At 34.7% G+C, this 20,396-nt stretch overlaps 2 protein-coding genes across 3 annotated transcripts in view; one reads left to right on the plus strand and one right to left on the minus strand.

Moving 5' to 3' along the window:
- Window positions 1–20,396, minus strand: part of LOC133530568 (polyamine-transporting ATPase 13A3) — a 56,304-nt gene that overhangs the window by 19,453 nt on the left and 16,455 nt on the right. Inside the window, exons 2-4 of one of the 2 annotated variants that reach the window (XM_061868523.1) lie at window positions 4,234–4,306; window positions 1,607–1,774; window positions 451–521 (exon numbers count right to left, since the gene is read on the minus strand). In XM_061868523.1, coding sequence (XP_061724507.1) covers window positions 451–521; window positions 1,607–1,774; window positions 4,234–4,281 — 287 coding nt within the window. In that variant the 5' untranslated portion in view covers window positions 4,282–4,306. Of the gene's footprint in view, window positions 1–450; window positions 522–1,606; window positions 1,775–3,405; window positions 4,077–4,233; window positions 4,307–20,396 lie in introns of those variants that run through there. The other variant, XM_061868522.1, reaches the window with a different exon arrangement.
- LOC133530584 (DNA-directed RNA polymerases I, II, and III subunit RPABC5) lies at window positions 4,500–6,525 on the plus strand. The gene is made up of 3 exons (XM_061868549.1): window positions 4,500–4,658; window positions 4,853–4,955; window positions 5,799–6,525. Exons 2-3 carry the CDS (start codon window positions 4,861–4,863, stop codon window positions 5,905–5,907), a joined length of 204 nt encoding a protein of 67 aa, XP_061724533.1. The 5' UTR covers window positions 4,500–4,658; window positions 4,853–4,860; the 3' UTR covers window positions 5,908–6,525.

The following is a 20,396-nucleotide window of genomic DNA, read 5'->3' on the forward strand; positions in this document are numbered from 1 at the left end:
AAAGAAGGCCTGGGCAAAACTTATTAGCATGGTCCGGGGTTTTGGTTAATATAAAAGCAGAAACAATTTTAACATTTCTAAGCACATTTGGCTGATAATACACGGGAAAATCTAAGGCAGCCGAAATCTTTCAAGATGAACAACATATCACCGTTTCGAGCTGCAGCGACAAAAGTAAAAATAGCCCTAATGATAGCCAGCCTCCGGCAGGAGACGGAACCATAAGAAAAAGAAGAAGCACATTTGGAGCTAAGTAGGTACCTGTCTTTAACACGTTCACTGTCCGTGCCCCGTATATGGGCCACGGCAAGTCTCTTTTATTACAAACCCGTAAGGTTAACAATTCAGATTGGAACAATGAACGTGTTAATTCATATTGTGTTAACTATTTTACAGTAAACATTCCTGCACTCAAGATCCCAGGGTATGCTTATTAATAGTCCATCTTACCTTGTGTCAGCTATTGTCTTCTCTATAATTTTGTGTATGTAGTATGTCTTGCATTTCTTCTGATATGTTTCCTGGAAACGGTCAAATCAATAATATAATATGTATAACATTTAATTTATACGTAAGTAAATTTGCGCGACCTAGTTTTACGCAGCTCCCCTTACGAATATTTATAAATAACAAACATTCTTGTGCAAATAAAATGGTTGTGCCAATTAGGCTAGTAGTTCAGCACCAAAATGGTATCCAATAGAATATGTATTTACTAATAAAATGGTCACCAAAGAAATTACCTGAAACAATATCACTTAGAACCAAGGCTCGGAAACCGGTTAAATTCGCAAACCGTTATCATGTTCTTGACTCAAAACCTTTGAAATTATTAATGTTATTCTAAAACATTTCCATAAAATTCTTGTTAGAATTACCGGTTTAGAACTATAAAACCGGTTTCTTCTTAGACCACTGCCTTTGTTTACGCGGCACACCACCAGGCCGCGAAACTCGGAACCGGTTTTAAAAATAGCGGTGAAAACCGGTTTATTTTGGTTTTACTCCGAACTTTCATAAGAACGCGAACGTTTAAAGAACTGTATTGTAACCTAAATAAACCGGTTTATTCGACGAGCGACGAGACGGCCGACCAGCCAGCTGGTGTGCCGCGTAAACAAAGACACCCACATAGGAAGACACCGATTTTTATTGTTCTAAACCGGTTAATATGGAAATGTTCTCCCAAAAAACCGGTTTAAAAATACCGGTTTTATTAACGAAACCGAAATTAAAAGGTTTTGCACCAAGTATATGATAACGGTTTGGGAATTTAACCGGTTTCCAAGCCTTGCCAGGCCAGCCAGCCGTCTTCGCGTCGCTCGTCGAATAAACCGGTTTATTTAGGTTACAATAAAGTTCTTAAAACGTTCGCGTTCTTATGAAAGTTCGGAGTAAAACCGAAATAGACCGGTATTCACAGGTAAATCAGGAATCGACGTGCTTAGATCATGAATAATACGATGCCACATGCGCGGTCTTCGGCCTGTTTCTGTCATCGGTTACATTAGATATTAAAATCAAATCTTTAACCATTTTTGTTTTGCTTATGAAATTGTTGACCATTTTCTGGGGCCTCTCCTGTAAAAAATGCTGATATGCTCACCACCACTAAAACTTGGTCTGCAAGTTGGAAGCAAGCCCGTGTGCAGGTCGCGTAAAGATACCACGTCGGACACCAATGGAACAATAATGCTGGTATTCCGCAGAGAAGCACTGAGAAGAAGTGCACCAGGTTGGTCCGCCATCTACTTCTCCGGTAGCCGTACACTACCTGGTGACAACATGGTTTTGGTGTTCAAACTTTTATTAACTTCATTGAATGAAGGATTTAATTAATGGATGATTGTTTGTCGTTCAGAGAGAACAAGAAGTCCAAGGAAAGCCCAAGGGAATTATATTTGGAGATTAAATTAATATTTGCTGTTTTCCAAAATAGCAACAAGACAAGAGACAGCTACTTTATAAAACACATACAGATTATTCGAATTCATAAAGGATATTTTTTTCCTTTATTATTGACTGTTATGTTGTAAAGAATAACAATAAAAAGAAATTTGGATATTTTGGACCAAAAATAGTCTTACTAATTTTCCTCTTCTTTAAATAATATGGCCAAGGACAAAAAATATTTAAACTATTCAAATGAGGGTATTTGCCATGTATTTAATTATAGAATAGAATAGAATAGAATAGAAGAAATTTATTCAGAAAACGCTTAAGTTTAAGTAATATATGAGACGACAGAATCAATTTATTATTAAGCGTCACTGAAAAGGTCTCCACTCAGCTTAATGTCAAGATACCACCTAAGGATCTCGACGCTGGTCTTCCGTGGAAACCTTTCCGAGAGAGCACAGCTACACGCTAAAGTACAAAATTTTATATATTTAATTAGTTGTTAAAAAAATTAGTTGTTATAATGTGAATGAACAAATTAGCTTGAAATCATATACAAGGGAAAATTATATCCAGTGTATGTCACTTGATAAGAAATATAATGGACCATTACATTAAACAATCAACAGCTTTAAATTATTAAATTGTAACATGAGATAAGCAACATTACGAGCCGTACTGATAGCAAATTGTAGCACAAAAAGGCAATCTGAGCACAGTGAAGTCACAGTGGCTCAGGGAATCCCTTTATTTCAATGGCTGATTCATTGTTTGTTGGTAGGAATGAGACATTTGGCTGATTGAACATAGGGAGCTGTGGAGTCGCTGTTTTGATTTATAAATTAAATTTCAATCAATAAATTATTTATGCATTTAAGTCAAAGTTAAATACAAGTTCATTTTATCAGAATTCAATGATTAAATAAATTAAATTTCTTTATTTTCAGACTTTTAGTCTTATTTTATTATTTGACTTTTTTTTGGACTTATTAAGTCATTTGTTATATTTTTTTGTCATTTATTAAGAATTTGCATATTTTATGTAAGATAACATTTGCTTGACAAAATAATGGGCAAAAATGTAATTCAAAAGTGTAGTGAATAGGTACATGTAGCAAATTAAGTATGCGAGTTCTCAGGGAAATAAATCATTATCATTATTTCTAAAATCATAAAGTATAAGGAACTACATTGTCCTGTCTACTAAATATCTGGTCCCTAATATTCAATTAAAAAAAATACTAATTCCAAAATTAACAGAACTTCTCTTTTAAGGATTTTAAGTATATCAATCAGTATGTAACATAATATTGTTACAAAATTACAAACAAAACAATAGAACACTAAGACAGCCCAAAATGTCTTCAGGAAGCACCAGTGATTTTCTTTAACATATTCACTACCAAGAACATGTATGTTTTTCTTTTTGTACTGGAAATAGGGCGCCCTGCACCGAAAGTGTTAAATAAAATTAAGGTTTAAATAAATATAATCAAAAAGAATTACCTGCTCAAATTCTGGATCTGTATGAATTTCCTGAGTATTCAATTCTAAATACAGATCTCTAGATGTAGTAGACTCTATAACTTCCTCCTCAATCAGAGGCTGAATGTCATCTTCAGACTCCATATTTAAGTACTTTTATAATAAATGCCCAAAAAGAGATCAATTATTTTTATGTGACTGTAATCATTTCAGTCTTGCCCTTATCCTGTTTGCGCGGCAACTGACACTGACGCTCCAGCAACCCATTATGAGCGCTTAGGGGGAGTACAATAAACACATTCAACGACTACTAAGTAACGTACAATACTTTGTGTTAAAAGATACATTTTAATGAAATTCTTCTGTTAAATCACAGCTAGTTATCAAAAGCGATGCTTTACTGACTTTGATTGGTATTAGGTAATAAATACGTAAACGATTTCGTAAACAATGAAGAAATTATGCAGTCCTTGAAACAAAAATAAAAGTTATTTTTGCTGCGATACTTTGAAGGAATAGTTCAGGCGCTGGTTACAACCGTGTAAAACTTCACAAACAATTTGCAATCTCACTTTGAATCAATCATTTAATTCAGGATTGTGTTATTTGCAACTAAACAGCTGTAATATCGTATAAGGTCTCTAATCTACTGTTCTATGATGATTATGGCAGGATGGAAAAGATATGCAACTGTCACTGTCAGTGTCAATAATGTTAGTTTCTAATATGTCACTTGCTCGAGTCATGTTCGAGTCATATTTTAAAACGCTCCAATGCTATTTCGTTCAATATTGTTAGTGATGGTTAGAATTAACTAATTAAGTACACGAAAACGACTCAAAAACTTACCATTTGCCTGTCATCAGTTGTTAAATATTGTTCCATGCTCACAGTCATGTTTTTGAAATATTAAATTTTTTACCTGAAACAAATGATGTAGAAATTAATTCATAGGAAACAATTTGTTTTAATCTTAAATGTATTTTTTGTTTTGCACGATTAGTTTGTACATTTTTAACAGCAGCTCGAACAATCTCATGTAGTGCTGTCTGTCAGTGTCACGTCACTGTCATCAGTGTCACTCGACCGTGTCTTATCCAACCTCGACATTGGCAGAATCATCAACACCTTGATGGAGCCATAACACGAAAAATTGATTGATTGACGACTTGTGTACGAACGAATGCGTTTGTTTTGTGTTCATGCGCTATATGTTATGTGAGCAAGGCGTGATTTTCACAATAAAAGTTCACATAACGAAAAATAATTGTACAGTAAGTAATTTCCATATGCATTCTCTGTAGCATTATCGTATAGTCGTTACTTATATCTCGGCAAATACATACATAACCTCTAAACACTGTTTCGACTTTTTATTCTCGAATATATGATAAAGAGATTCTTTTTAAACTGTACAGAAACCTAAAATGAAGTTTAATTGTCTCTAAATTGGATTCATTCATTACAGAAATCAGAATGATCATCCCAGTCCGTTGTTTCACGTGTGGAAAGGTCATTGGCAACAAATGGGAGGCCTACCTCGGGCTTCTACAAGCCGAGTACACTGAGGGGTGAGTACTTTATCAGTTTCCATATTATAAGCAGGACGAAGACTGCAAACGGGAACCAACCCACACTAAATCTTCATTCACATTGTTACTTTATGTTTGAACACTGATTTGAAAATTATTTTTCATAGTTCCAATTTGTAAAACTACGCCCACCTACATATGATACTCGACCTGGCTTTTTTGATTTCACTGCTAGCTGGCCACCAAAAGTTGCTTTCTGACAAAAATGCATGGAGCTATTATATATAATAATTAAACAAATTATTATAGGTGTGTCTATTATAGTTCTCTTTCTCAAGGATCCTGCTGAAAATAATATTTTTACTATTTTCTTGGTTATCTTTTACATTGGGCAACATGCATTTGAACAGAGAAAAACACACATAGACCTTGACAAATAGAGAACAGTCATAATTTTGAAGTTGGTTAAAAATAAGTGCAAAATATAATTTCTATCTTTTTAAAACTAGCCTAAACTATAGTATTTCGGTCTATTATCATTTATTATCTGACAACCAGTCTGGCAAAGTGGGTGGTGACCCTGCCTATAAGGTGATGGTCCTGGGTTCGAATCCTGGTAAGGGCATTTATTAGTTTGATAAACAGATATTTCCGAAGTCATGGAAGTTTTCTATGTATTTAAGTATTTATATATTGTATTTATTCTTCCTGGGCTAGTACCCAGGACATAAGCCCTCTTGAGCTTACTGTAAGTCTTAGTCAATTTGTGTAAGAATGTCCAATATTTATTTATTATAATAAAAGTGTATGTAAAGTATGAACTGATATACAATACAAGACTTGCGAGTTAAGAAGTATAAAGCAAGATTTAATTTATTTCAGTGATGCCCTGGATGCCCTCGGCCTGAAGAGGTACTGCTGCCGCCGCATGCTGCTCGGACACGTGGATCTGATCGAGAAACTTCTCAACTATGCACCACTAGAAAAATAAATTCAATATGAAGTAGGTTATAAAATTGTAATTTTTAATTTACTTCTAATTGCTAAAATATCATAATTAAATTCATTCCTTTTATAATCAATGATTGGCTAGAATAAGCAGTTTGATCAAAATATCTTGGCATCTCTCTTTTCATGAGTAGTTAGGTGTCTTTGATAGAACTCAGTGCTGGCCTAAGGCCAGCTGGCCTACAACTATCTGACAGTGTCCCCGCTGGGCACAGGTGAGAACAGGTGAGAACAGGTGCATTCATATGAATCATTCCCATCTGTCCGTCACATATGGCGGCCGTCATATGGGGTGGATACATGTGTCCCTGCACCCCACGCTCAAATCCAGACCTCTTTCTGCCTGAGACCATATAAATTATCACTTTTAATTATGTCTAACCAAACAAGTAGTTTTATTTGATTATAAGTAGTATCTATTCCTTAAAGAGACCCAAGATTTATTGACATTTCATTGACGTCATCAGGTTAATTGTCAACTAGATTTAAGTGCAAAACATGCGTGACTCATGATAAAGGTAACAGCATTGTAAAACTTGTATAGCTATACAACTTGCGGCATATACAGCGTGGTAATGGTAATAAAGTAAGATAAGAGATAGCTGTGTGTGTTTTATTTAATTATACGGATTACTGATTACTCATGCAAATTAAGCATGGCCTATATGATGGTTTTAGCAAAATAAAGATAGAGTGTCTTTGAGTTGCATAATAAATAAAATGATTATGGTTAGACATCAGATTCTATAGTACGTTTTTTTAGCATTAGAAAGAAGGTAAGCGATTTTGACGTGTCTATTTATTGGAAAACACATTTGAAAATAAATCACGTCAAATATGTAACAATTATAAATCATATACGATCATTAACATTATTTGCTTTCATAAGTATAAGTAATAGTTATAGGCGCTGGTGGCCTAGCGGTAAGAGCGTGCGACTTTCAATCCGGAGGTTGCGGGTTCAAACCCCGGCTTGTATGTACCAATGAGTTTTTCGGAACTTATGTACGAAATGTCATTTGGTATTTACTATTTACCAGTCGCTTTTCGGTGAAGAAAAAACATCGTGAGGAAACCGAACTAATCCCAATAAGGCCTAGTTTATACCCTCTAGGTTGGAAGGTCAGATGGCAGTCGCTTTCGTAAAAACTAGTGCCCACGCCGATTCTGTGGATTAGTTGTCAAGCGGATCTCAGGCTCTCATGGGCCGTGGCAAAATGCCGGGACAACGCGAGGAAGAAGAAGCTTTCATAAGTAATAGTTACTGTTCAAAAAAAAGCTTTTCTCAGTAAAAAAACATGTCAAGATTGTTATATATTGATGCTATAAAAAGTAACTATAGTAGGCGAAATTTAATGCCAGGGAGTTCCTATATATTTTATCAAAATTTTAATCTTACAAAATAGTCATTAATTTTTACCCTCAAAATTCCAATGTCGTGTTATAGGGACCGTGCGCGTTGGAGGGTCTGCCATCTTGTGGCCTGAATCGGAACCATAAACATGCACATTTACACGTCACGTGTTTTCTTGTCGTCGGAACAGTAAACCTCAAATTTACGCCTCGCGCCAAAAATCTGACGGCTCCTGTGCTGCCTCCTACAGTTCATGCACGCTCCCTATGGAGAGGATGGTGAAATGTATGGATTGGACTGGACATACACCTTAATGTCTTCTGCCAATAAACACTGACTACAAGAACCTAAATAAGTTATTCATGCCTACTAAAATTGCCTCAATTTTCTTACAGACACCAGAAATAAGGGCCAAATTAAAAAACGAAATTATTCTCTGCTACTTTTTGCCATTTTGGGTCAGTATGTATTAAACAAGAGAGTATATAGTACAGTGTATGATAGTTTTTGCATAGAAACCTTTTTCCTGTGTAGTTAGTTGTGCCTATGTCAAAAAAAAAAGTTTATTACCTGAAGTAAGTAATAATGTTATCTAGATGTTTCATTGAAATCCAAATGCTGGTTGCCTTGTGGATTGAGGATAAAACTTATGGAGGTCAGTGTTTAACTTGTAATTGTATATCTAATTTATCGAAAAACCTCATAAACCTTATGTTAACCTTTAACTATAACCACGTTAACCGACGAGCATGTATGAGGAATGTCATGAAAGTGAAGGAAGCGAAAGAGGTATGTCAGGATCGTAGCAAGTGGAAATCCGTGGTCTCTGCCTACCCCTTCGGGAAATAGGCGTGATTATATGTATGTATGTATGTGTAACTATAACCAACACGTAAATGAACCAACTAGAGTCTCAAAAAATACAGCTAAATGTTTAGATATTGTATTTACAAATTTTAATGCCGATAGTTTTAGAGTAAAAGTTGACGAGCTTGGTTTCTCAGACCATAAAAGTGTATCTTTAATAGTGCCCAATACAATACAAAAGAATGGATATAAACACGATGAATATATGCAATTTAAGCGTTTGTTTACAGAGAAAAACACTCAATCATTTAAAACGGAATTGCAGGAGGTTAACTGGTGCTCCATCCTGTCACCACATTTTACAGTTAATGAAAATTATGATAAATTCAATAATAAAATAAAAATGTTGCTAAATAAATGTATCCCAAAAAAGCGAATTAAATTTAAAGTTAACTCTAAAAGACAATGGCTAACACCAGGAATTAAGAAATCTTGTCTACATAAAAGATTATTGAAGAATATTACTGTTCAAACAAATAACCCAATATTAATTAAATTCTCAGAAACGTATGCAAAAGTATTAAAGAAAACTGTCATAATAGCTAAAAAAATGTATAACTACAAAAGAATAAACACCTCAAATAATAAAATCAAAACCGTGTGGAAAATCATAAATGAACAGGCGAATAAACCTCAACTACAATTAAAATCAAAAAAAAATATTTCGATTAAAATAGACGGAAAACAAACAGATGCACCATTAACCGTAGCAAACAAGTTCAATGAATATTTTTCTTCAATAGGGCTTAATATGAACAATAATCAAGCACGTGGTCGCCCGGTACTCAGTCCTACTAGCAATACTCTATTTCTTTCACCCGTGACCCACATGGAAATTGAAAAATGTATAAAAAAGTTAAAAAATAAGCATAGCTTTGGTATAGACGAAATTCCACCATCTCTAGTTAAAAAATGTGCTAGCGAATTGACCATACCACTGACATTTTTAATAAACCAATCATTTTCAACTGGAAAGTTTCCCGACACCTTAAAAATAGCCATTGTTAAACCAGTACCAAAAACGGGAGACTTGACCGACCCTGGCCAATACCGGCCCATCGCCTTGTTGCCGACGATCTCAAAAATCTTTGAAATGGTTATGGCTACACGTCTGTCAGCTTTCTGTAATAAATACGAGATATTCGATGACAGTCAATTCGGCTTTAGGAAGAAAAGGTGTACAATATTAACTGTTAACAAATTTATGTATGATGTTATTAATATTATTGATAGTAAGAAGTATGCATTAGGGCTTTTACTTGATATGAGTAAAGCCTATGACCGAGTACAACATAATATACTTCTAAATAAATTGTATGGCATAGGAATCCGTGGAACAGCTCATGACTGGTTCAAGTCATATTTAACAAATAGGATACAATATGTCGAAATTGACTATTTTAACAAAACAACAAACTCTCTTTGTAAAATAATGTCACAAAAAAGATATATAACTTGCTCTATTCCACAGGGCAGTGTTTTAGGCTGCATCCTATTCTTAATTTATATAAACGACCTGGCAAAAATAATAAACACCGAATATACTAAAAGTTTCCTATATGCCGACGATATTTCTATAGTATTCTCTTGTTTAAACAGTAACGATCTAACTCATAAATTAAATAATATTTTTGATACCGTAATACAATGGCTCAGCGACCATAATCTACAACTAAATCTAAAAAAGACAAATTTAATTCAATTCCGACCCCATCAGCGGAGTCCATTAAATGTTAATTTTACTTACCTAGACAACCCAATTCGACCAATAAAGAACTGCAATCTCCTCGGTATAATTATTGACGAAAACATTAATTGGAAAACACACATAGATAAAATTAGTTTAAAAATATCACGCTTTGCTTATGCCCTTAGTAATATCAAAAAAACCTCAGATTTAAAAACAGCTCTTAGTGCTTATCACGCATTTACACAGACATGGCTTCAATACGGGATCGTTTTGTGGGGAAACAGCACAAATAGTGTAGATTTGTTCATACTGCAAAAAAGGTGTATTAGAATATTAAGTAACATAAAAAATCAAGAAAGCTGCAGACCTTACTTTAAAAAATTAAATATTTTAACTTTGCCATCCCTTTACATCTTAGAAACATGCAAATTTGTACGAAAACATCCCGACCTATACATAAAAGCTAAAGACCGTCATACTAGTAACTTGAACCTAAGATATCAAAACAAGATTGCCCTTCCTGCCAGTAATTTACAAATGAGTAACAAAAGTCCCTATAACATGTCTGTAAGAATTTTCAACAGTCTTCCTAAAGAAATACTTAGCGATAGAATCAAAATATGATAAATTTGTAAATAGCTTGAAAACTTATTTAATAAATAATTGTTTCTATTCTTTACAAGAATATTTAGATGATAACAAATACCATAAATAGGCATAGGTATACTATAAACTACTTTTTTTTGTGTATTCTGTAGTTTGTAGGTATGTTATAATTGTTTCATGTGTTAGTGTTAGATAAAATTGCAATACCCTTACAGGGTGTCATATTGTGAAACATTATATTATTCATTAAGAACATCTGTATGAACACCAATGTGAAAGCAATAAACTTTATTATATTATTATTATTATTGTTATTTTTACACTCTTCTATCTGCAGTCCATTAGATAATCCATTTTTGTGTTAAGTACAATTTAATTTTCGTAATACCTCGAGTAACGTACGAATAAAAAAAAACTTATATATAGGTATGTCGGGAATCATGGGTTTATCATACTGGCGACAGCACATCAGAACCTTTAATCGTGGATGACGAGGGGTTTCAATGAAATGCTATGTTCAACTCAGTCTTTACTGGAGAAGACTGATTACAATTCATAGAACACGTTATATTTCTTAATCAAGCCAGTGGGTTAGACCCAGGAACCGCCATCGACGACGTATTCTCCCGTTCGTTCTCGTCTGTAGAATGATTCAACTAGAACTTCAGTTGTTCTCGATTTCAATTGTTTTAACAGCGCACTCTATAACGCCATAGCGGAACTGCGTCGAACGCCACTCAGGTGTAACGTAACACCCTAACTTGCTCTATTTGTCAAATATGGAGGCGATAGATGGCACGATTCAGTCGTTCTCCGACATATATTTCTTGGCCATATTCTATATATTATGCTCCATGGCCTCCATGCCCCATTGTTGAAAGATTTTAACGTATAATAGTCGTTAGAATCATTACAGTCCCACAGCAATGATGGGAACTAGAAAAAATATATGCCAATATCTTTGGACTCAAACTTGCTTGGTAATATCCTAACATATGATTGATGGGTCTAATCATAGATAAGATAACTATGTGAAATATCTGATACAGATTCATCTTTCATTATAGAGCTTATGCCTATCTGAACAAGATCCAATTTTGCATACGCCCTTTACCTGTGAAGTGACAGGAAAACTGTCGTTATAGGTAATTTGTCGCTGGCTGTACGTGCTACAAAACAATCTAAGAAAATTGGCATGTGTATTTAGTTCCAGTGACATTGCAAAATTATGGTAAGTAGTCAGCAAAGGATTGTCTACAAAATATACCAAAACCCATTGTATAGTGAGATCGAATGTAGAAAGGTAGAAATGTTACCAAGAAATGGAAATTAAAATTAAAACCTTAATTGTTAATCACGTTCCGACCTACGAATATTCCTGATAATTTATGCATTAATGTAGGGTGACCAGATGTCCCGTATTACAGGGACGAATTTTTTATTACCTCGTAATTTGGCGAAACCAATACGGAACAGTACATTATCCCGTAATTTTATGATTAAATGGCATTTAATGATAAAAATACCTATTCGAGCAATATAACAGGTACAAGCAGGGGGTCTTCAGAGCTCGTAGCAAAATCAGGACACTTTAAATAACTCCATCATCCGTTTCTGTACGAATACCTTAACGTCATCACGGTACCTACTTAATTTCAAGATTTATACAGATTTCTATTTCAGACAGTATTTGGGACATCAAGACTTGTAGGAACCGCGCTCCTTTTTCTAGTATAGTAGTAGTAAACTCTTTATTGTACAAAAATACATATTAAAAGTAACAAACCATTAGTAAGAAGTACAAAGGCGAACTTATACCTTTGAGGGATCTCTTCCAGTTAACCTTTGAGTAGATAAGAGTTGAAAATAGGGTGACAAATGCAGCAAAATGTACAACAAGGTACCAGAAAGACAAAGGATATAAATATATTTTGGGGGATAAGCGTAATGGTAATCGTTTTTGAGGTTTTCAGGGCCGTTTTACCTAATTATTTTGTTCGTTGGACCTGATATTCTTTTACAAAGAATAACAGTATTTTGGTCGTGCCATACCCACCTAAACCAAACGTCTAAACCGTTTGGCGTTTATTCTGAACAGAACAATGAGAAAAGTTCAATTAACTAGCTGTCATTGTTATGAGAAGAAAAAATTCAGTTTATAATACTTAATTGTCCAAAGGCGGTGACCATTCGCACGGACAGTCATAGTCGCGATAAACATACTCATTATCGTAAATCGTGGGACCTGTAAGTGGAATAATCATTCGTGATACTCGTAAACGGTCGAACTGGGGATCAATTCGAGGCATCAAAGTAATAGTGAACGTGGCTATACTAATATGCCATACGTCTAACACTAAAGTAAAAAGTTCGTTATTAACGTAACGTTCGTTATCCGGTGAGGTGACGACTCGAATAGGGCCCCGAGCGGTATTCGACTGTTTAATTGCCATTCCTTGACATGTCGATATGCTAACCTCTTAAATACGGAAGGTGGAGGTAAGGAATTAAATCCCCATGTTCCAAAAAATGACATCAAAAGACCTTAAATAGGTGGCGCTAAAATACCTAGAATACTTGAAAAAAATATCAAATCATAGACAGCGCACGTCACTCCGTCAATAACGCCTAGATTCTTAGCTACTCTAGCGCTACTCTGGACAGATTTTAAACTATTATTTATAGCTGATAGCTGGACACTTTTGCAACAGTTCTACCATAAGAGATTTAACTCCTTTTAATTCCACACTCCATATTCGTAAATGTTGACAACAGTCACTTAACTAGCGTCATTTTTGAGTTGTTAGAACTTTGATTTTATTTCAATTAATTAAATTTCAAATTTAAAAGACCTATTTGACCGGGAGTCGGTTCCTGCCGCTTGAAGGGCTAGGTAGGTACACAATCGAAACATTATAAGAAATTGGATAGAGATCACCTCTCATTTCAAACATAGACAGTGAGAATTACACTGTCTTTATCTTACGCTACTACTAACACCGAAAAGAAAGGGATGAGTATAGTTTTCTTGGTTTATACTGACTGACAAGTTGTTTGCCATAGCACGTGACCAGCGTAGTACAAAAAGAGAAAACGTTTTTCCACTTCTCTATATTTTCCATTCTCCATGATTTTTAGTATGTCATCGACACAATGAAAAACTAGGTTTGGGTATATTGGGTTTTCCTTGTTTTTTTTCAAAAAGTGCAAAAAAAATTTTTTTTTACAAAAAAGTGAAACCTATAAACCAGAATATATTATGCTAAAGCGATCGACATATACATCAAAGTGATTTGTTAAGGTTTACTTAATGGATTTTTTTTCTCCCGAAATGGAATTTCATAGATAAAGTACTTACCGTTATTTATTCTTCCCTCTTAAACAAAATAAGTAACGTAAATAGGTTTTTATTTTACGAGAGATTCCAACAAATCTTGCAACGGTAGGTAGGTATATTATCAGATTTTATATTTATGTTAGTTTAATCGGTAAGTATTTAGATTTTTGTATACAATATTTTTATTGTTAATATTCCTAGATATATAATGATTAAAATAAAGAACTAAGATATGTATTTATTTAAAATACACGCGATACGTAATACACCTTATTAAATTACAACACGATTACATACGGCTACGAACTGATAGGCATGCCTACAAAATTTTCCGCACAGTTGCATGTCAATAAGGACCGCTTTCGTCCTTGTAACATTTATCTGTCGCAATGTTTACCGTACCTACCTAGTCTCACGCAAATCTAAGAATATCAATTTAGAAATTAAATAGATATTCCGGTAGCATTCCGTAACAAAACAACCGCCAGGTATAGAAATATTAGAAATTAAGACTTAGTGATAGGTCGTTTCTACATAATTGTCGACAGTCGATTTTCATAGACACAGAAAGTTACCATTGTACAGGGGACAAAAAGCGGCCAAGTGCGAGTCGGACTCGCGCATGAAGGGTTCCGTACCATTTGAGACGTATTAAAAAAAATCTACTTGCTAGATCTTGTTCAACATTTTACCACTTTGGAAGTATCTCTCGCGCAAACTATTCAGTTTAGAAAAAAATGATATTAGGAACCTAAATATTATTTTTAAAGACCTATCCATAGATATCCCACACGTATGGGTTTGATGAAAAAATTTTTTTTTTTAATTTTATGACGTATTAAAAAAAAACTACTCACTAGATCTCGTTAAAACCAATTTTCGGTGGAAGTTTGCATGGTAATGTATATCATATATTTTTTTTAGATTTTTCATTCTGTTATTTTAGAAGTTACAGGGGGGGGGGGGGGACACATTTTTTCACTTTGTAAGTGTCTCTCGCGCAAACTATTCAGTTTAGAAAAAAATGATATTAAAAACCTAAATATCATTTTTGAAGACCTATCCATAGATACCCCACACGTATGGGTTTGATGAAAAAAATTTTTTTTTTTAATTTTATGACGTATTAAAAAAAAACTACTTACTAGATCTCGTTCAAACCAATTTTCGGTGGAAGTTTGCATGACAATGTATATCATATATTTTTTTTAGTTTTTTCATTCTGTTATTTTAGAAGTTACGGGGGGGGGGGGGGACACATTTTACCACTTTGGAAGTGTCTCTCGCGCAAACTATTCATTTTAGAAAAAAATGATATTAGAAACCTCAATATCATTTTTGAAGACCTATCCATAGATACCACGCTATTGTTTTTTTTTCTATTTTTGTGTGAACATCTTAATGCGGTTCATAGAATACATCCACTTACTAAGTTTGAACAGCTCTTATAGTTTCGGAAAAAAGTGGCTGTGACAGAATCGGACAGACAGACGGACATGACGAATCTATAAGGGTTCCGTTTTTTGCCATTTGGCTACGGAACCCTAAAAACTAACAAAATTTTACACAATGCGAGTTTGGTCACTTCTACCCTACATATCTACCTTAGGATATTGTTAGCTACAGTGCCTACAGTTCATTAAGTATATCAGACAATGAGTTTTTTTTTCTACACTTAGGTACCTATTCTTACCTATAATAGGGTTGTTTCCAATTTTTTGAAACGCTTGTATTACGTTCTATATTAACTAAAAGTTGCCCTAAAATTCAACTTTTATACTAAAAACGGCTTTAAATATGTTAAATTAACAAAATATATTTTGACAGATGCTTTCGCGCCCAAAACGCTCTTTGAAAATTGTGTGACGTCACAGTTTACGGTTTGACACATAACTTCATACACACGTAGAAGATACGAACTGTCAACTGACATTTGTCATTTGTTGTTTATCGCCTAACTGTCAACAGTGTCAATCCGAGAGTTGTGACGTCATCAGAATCTTCAATGACGTTTCGAGTTTGGTCACGTGACGTGTGCCAAAAGATATTTAAATTCAATATTTACAAAAATATGGTCACTACAGGTCCCCTAAAAGTAGTTTAACATGTTCTTATAATCCAAAAGAATTTATTGGGATACAATTAATTCTTTTGGATTATAAGAACATGTTAAACATGCTAAGATTTGTAGATGGAAACAACCGTATTTCACTGATTACCAATTTGCTTTTTTTTATTTTTACAAGAAGGAAGTATAAAATTAAAATCAATGGCCGAGATTTTTCGCACATTGTTAAACCAAATCACACTGTAGATTTTTTGTTCTCCGTATTACCCCTCCCACACGTTGCTTAACCACTGGTTGCTTACGTAATTTGAGGACACCATTGTCCACAAGCTGAGGTAGTCCTTTGAGCCATTGTGCAAGGATGCCATCATCATTAACCGACTTACGATTGTCATGCAAGTGGAACACATCACGTTATTGTCGCAGTTAGGTAAACTACTGCACTTAGGTTGAGGTGTTTTGAAGAGATCTACTTACTTAGGAACTTATTGGTACAGAACAGATGATCGTATAACAAGGCCGGATATTCTGTTTCGAAAATGGCCATTTCTACAGAGGCGGTACATATTTTACCCAGGTACAGTCAGCAGCAACCTTATTCCTAAAGTAACAAAGGTGTAGAACGATATATTTGGCCACTATGGCCGTCATCTATTTGATGTTGACTGTAGAAATTATAACAACTAATAGAATTACTATTAGGATCAAACGCTAGTGATTCTGAGTACGAGAAAATAACGAAACGAATCGTACCTAATTCAAATATAAGTGTCAAATTCGTAAAATGTATGTTTATTAAGACTAGGTAAACTTTTGTCGTACATAGTTACAAAATGTCGACGTCGGTTCTATTTTTGAGTTAAGTCTTATTTATTATTAATTAGTAGTTTATAATCTAGATAATAATAGTTTTATAACGTACAATTACCTATATTTATTATCATGCATTATAAATAACTCCTCAAGACTTAGTGATAACCCCCTCCCCCCCCTTCCTTAAAAACCTCTTCCTTAGGTTACTTCTTACTTCCTACAGCTACACAACTGAGTCATTGGGAATCCCCCGGGGAAACGGAAAATGTAAGCGTCGGTGAGTCAAAAGGAAAGCCAGAAGGCTATGAATTAAGAAGACGCTGGTTCGACCCCAACCTCTGGCACAGCTACCGCGCCTTGGTATCTTTTTGTTTCTTATCTAGTTTCAGTATACAAGTAAAATTACAACTATCTACTTTTATCTTCCTTATTCTAATAACATTCTGGTTAGCATCAAATCATAAAATTATCACACTAAGTATTTATTGCCGCACTCAAAAACAGAGTTACTAATATTGTTAATTTGATTCAGATGTTTCTCAATGAAATAAATCAATTCATATATATTTATTTCGGACAAAATAGAGTCCATATTTGTTAGTTACAGTTACAGTAAGGCCTACTTATCTACTTATGTTAGTTTATCCTAATCCTAATAATAACTCTTGTATAACTTTACAGTTAAAGAAAGAGCTAAAGAGAGCCATCTAATAATAATGATGCTGAGTATAAAATCTCACGAAAAATTCTTTGACATGCTGGTAATATATGTAGAGAGGGGAGCGCAGAGTCATTTTTCATTTCTCATGCTTTGAAAGTGGGTCATTGACGTCATTGTAGTGTTGCGTAGAAGTGTGCTGAACGTAATACGTTTCTGCACTAGAGCATTTTACATTCCAAGTTATTTCATTTTTTACGATAAGTAATTAAAATTTGGTTTTAAATTTAAATGGATTTGTTGGACAGTTCCCATTCTGATTATTTAACTCCCCATTCCATAAATAACGATACGTTTACCTAAATTGTTAATTGAAAGTACCCTTAAGAAGTCCCGATAAGATAGCACATCGATATATATAATATTCAAATACTTAAATATATAGAAAACATCCATGACTCAGGAACAAATATCTGTGCTCAGCATCACACAAATAAATGCCCTTACCGGAATTCGAACCCTCGACCATCGGCTTCATAGGCCCGTCACTAACCACTAGGCCAGACCGGTCGTACCTAATATCTACAAATAATGTATTGACCAGGGTCACAAGGACTAAATTCTGCTCGCTGGGCCCGGCAGCCGTTCCGGTCACGACCCGCAATAGTTCTTCAACCTTCGCTCTTTGTGGAGGACCAGTGGACCAGAGCGGCGCTGGAGTATTATTAGAATCGCCCAACTAGCACGAGCGAGGCTGAGCGGGCGCTTCGCACCAGTATAGGTATGCTGGCTACTGGGTGTGACGTCTAGGCTCCGTTGTATTACAAGGTATATAAAACTCAGTTTGTGCTCGTGTGCTTTGCGACCTGTCCGCTCGCTATGACGGTTGACAACGGAGTGTCGACTTGCAGGTAGTTCGCATTCCACTTTTATTGTGTAAACGTCACACTGGGTAAGAACATATTAATACGTCTGTTGGTGGATAATTAAAAGTCACTTTTTATCGATGAAAACTGTGTATTTTCACTAAAAAACGGATATTAATTACAGAGCGATGTTAACCGTGGAGTTGTTGAGAAAGAAGAGAGTGAGTGAGTCGACGAATGGATACAGGAATAAAATCATTCGGTCATATACATATTACATGGTTGCGTTCAGAAACATAATCCCGGGTTTCGGCACCATTTATGTTGGTGGATAATTAAAAGTCACTTTTTATCGATGAAAACTGTATTTTCACTAAAAAACGGATATTAATTACAGAACGTTGTTAACCGTGGAGTTGTTGAGAAAGAAGAGAGTGAGTGAGTCGACGAATGGATACAGGAATAAAATCATTCGGTCATATACATGGTTGCGTTCAGAAACAACGTCCATACGGACAGTTGTACAGTCAGCGTCAAATACTTTGCAGCAGTCAAAGTGCCCAAATAGTTCGGTACACCATACCAAATATATGGTGTACCGAACTATTTGGCTACTTTGGTTGCTACAAAGTATTTGACGCTGACTGTACTTACCTAACTCCAAGAGCTATGAAAAGCAGGAAAGAGAAGTGATCCCTAAAGTGGCAGTAATCCATTTACCATCCGGCGGACCGTTTGCGTGTTTATCGCCAGTTAAATAAAATTCAGTACGAAATTCATTACGCAATGGGCAAAGGTTTTTTTAATGAGGGCAGCTACCAGAACCCCTAGTGTAAATTTATTCGATAAAGTGACGTGACGTACGCGTTTGTGTTAAGTCTCATTTTGTATGGGATTTAGAAACAGCGCGCCCAGCGGGAGGTTTTGGAAACTCAAAATCCCATATAAAATGAGACTTAACGCAAACTCGTACGTCACGTCACTCTATCGATTAAATTTACACTAGGGGTACAGATCTCGTGCTGCTAAGTCAAAATGATGTTAAGAAGAAAAAAAAGTCACGACGTCTGCCTCTGCAGAGTCTGTTCAGGAGTTTTGGTCCGACTATTTATTAGGTACACTACGGATCTCAGACTTACCTAAATTGCACTAGTTTTTTTGATGAGTTATACGCCTGAATTCACTATTGTGACTAGCTATGACAATACTGTTCCTATTGCGGAGATAAAAATGAAAATTGTAGCAAATTGATGTCTGTCAATCACAGATAAGTAGGTAAACGGCAGAGACGTACAACAAAATTAGTTATTATCATACAATACGTATTGTGACATTTTTTTTTGATACAAGTACCTACATAATTTGCGCAAGTAACAGGTAACCTACCTAATAACAATCTTGTTCATTTATACGTTACATTGTGAAAATCATAAAATAAGTGTTATTAACATTTAAAAATAACTGTAAGTAAGAATACTGTTACCTAAAACACGTTTTACTCAGTGCATTGTACTGAACAAAACAAACTTGTTGCAAAAGAAGTTTACTACCGTAAGAAGAAGAAAGTACTGAAATACTTATTCAGTTTAATGCCAAAGGTAGAAAGCTTATAGAGTATTTACATCTACCTAATTAAACGTATTAGATATAAATACAATAAGTAATTAATTTAAAAAGTAAAATAGTTATTTGTTTTACAAGGGGGCAAAGTTGTTGTTTAACCACTAGTAGTGCTAATATATATATTTTTTTCATTTATTAAGGAGCTTTTTCGATTAACCGAATATGTCGCCCCGTTAAAAGAAGACTTAATTAACAGAGTTAATATGTATAATAATATTATATTATAATATAATAATATTATAGGACATTATTACACAAATTGACTAAGTCCCACAGTAAGCTCAAGAAGGCTTGTGTTGAGGGTACTTAGACAACGATATATATAATATATAAATATTTATAAATACTTAAATACATAGAAAACACCCATGACTCAGGAACAAATATCCATGCTCATCACACGAATAAATGCCCTAACCAGGATTTGAACCCGGGACCATCGGCTTCGTAGGCAGGGTCACTACCTACTAGGCCAAACTGGTCGTCATAATATACGTATAATAAACTTATATAAATCACACTTGTCTGTCCTTAAGACCACACTTAACAATGTTTAATATTAGTGCTAATATTGATACCCAAGCAAGCGA

Source organism: Cydia pomonella, chromosome 23 (assembly GCF_033807575.1).
Source record: "Cydia pomonella isolate Wapato2018A chromosome 23, ilCydPomo1, whole genome shotgun sequence".
NCBI lineage: Eukaryota > Metazoa > Arthropoda > Insecta > Lepidoptera > Tortricidae > Cydia > Cydia pomonella.

Coding starts and splice junctions, on each gene's coding strand:
- LOC133530584 (XM_061868549.1), top strand. CDS start 4,861: ATGATCATCCCAGTCCGTTGTTTCACGTGTGGAAAGGTCATTGGCAAC. Junction 4,956..5,798: donor CAAGCCGAGTACACTGAGGG/GTGAGTACTTTA, acceptor AATTTATTTCAG/TGATGCCCTGGATGCCCTCG.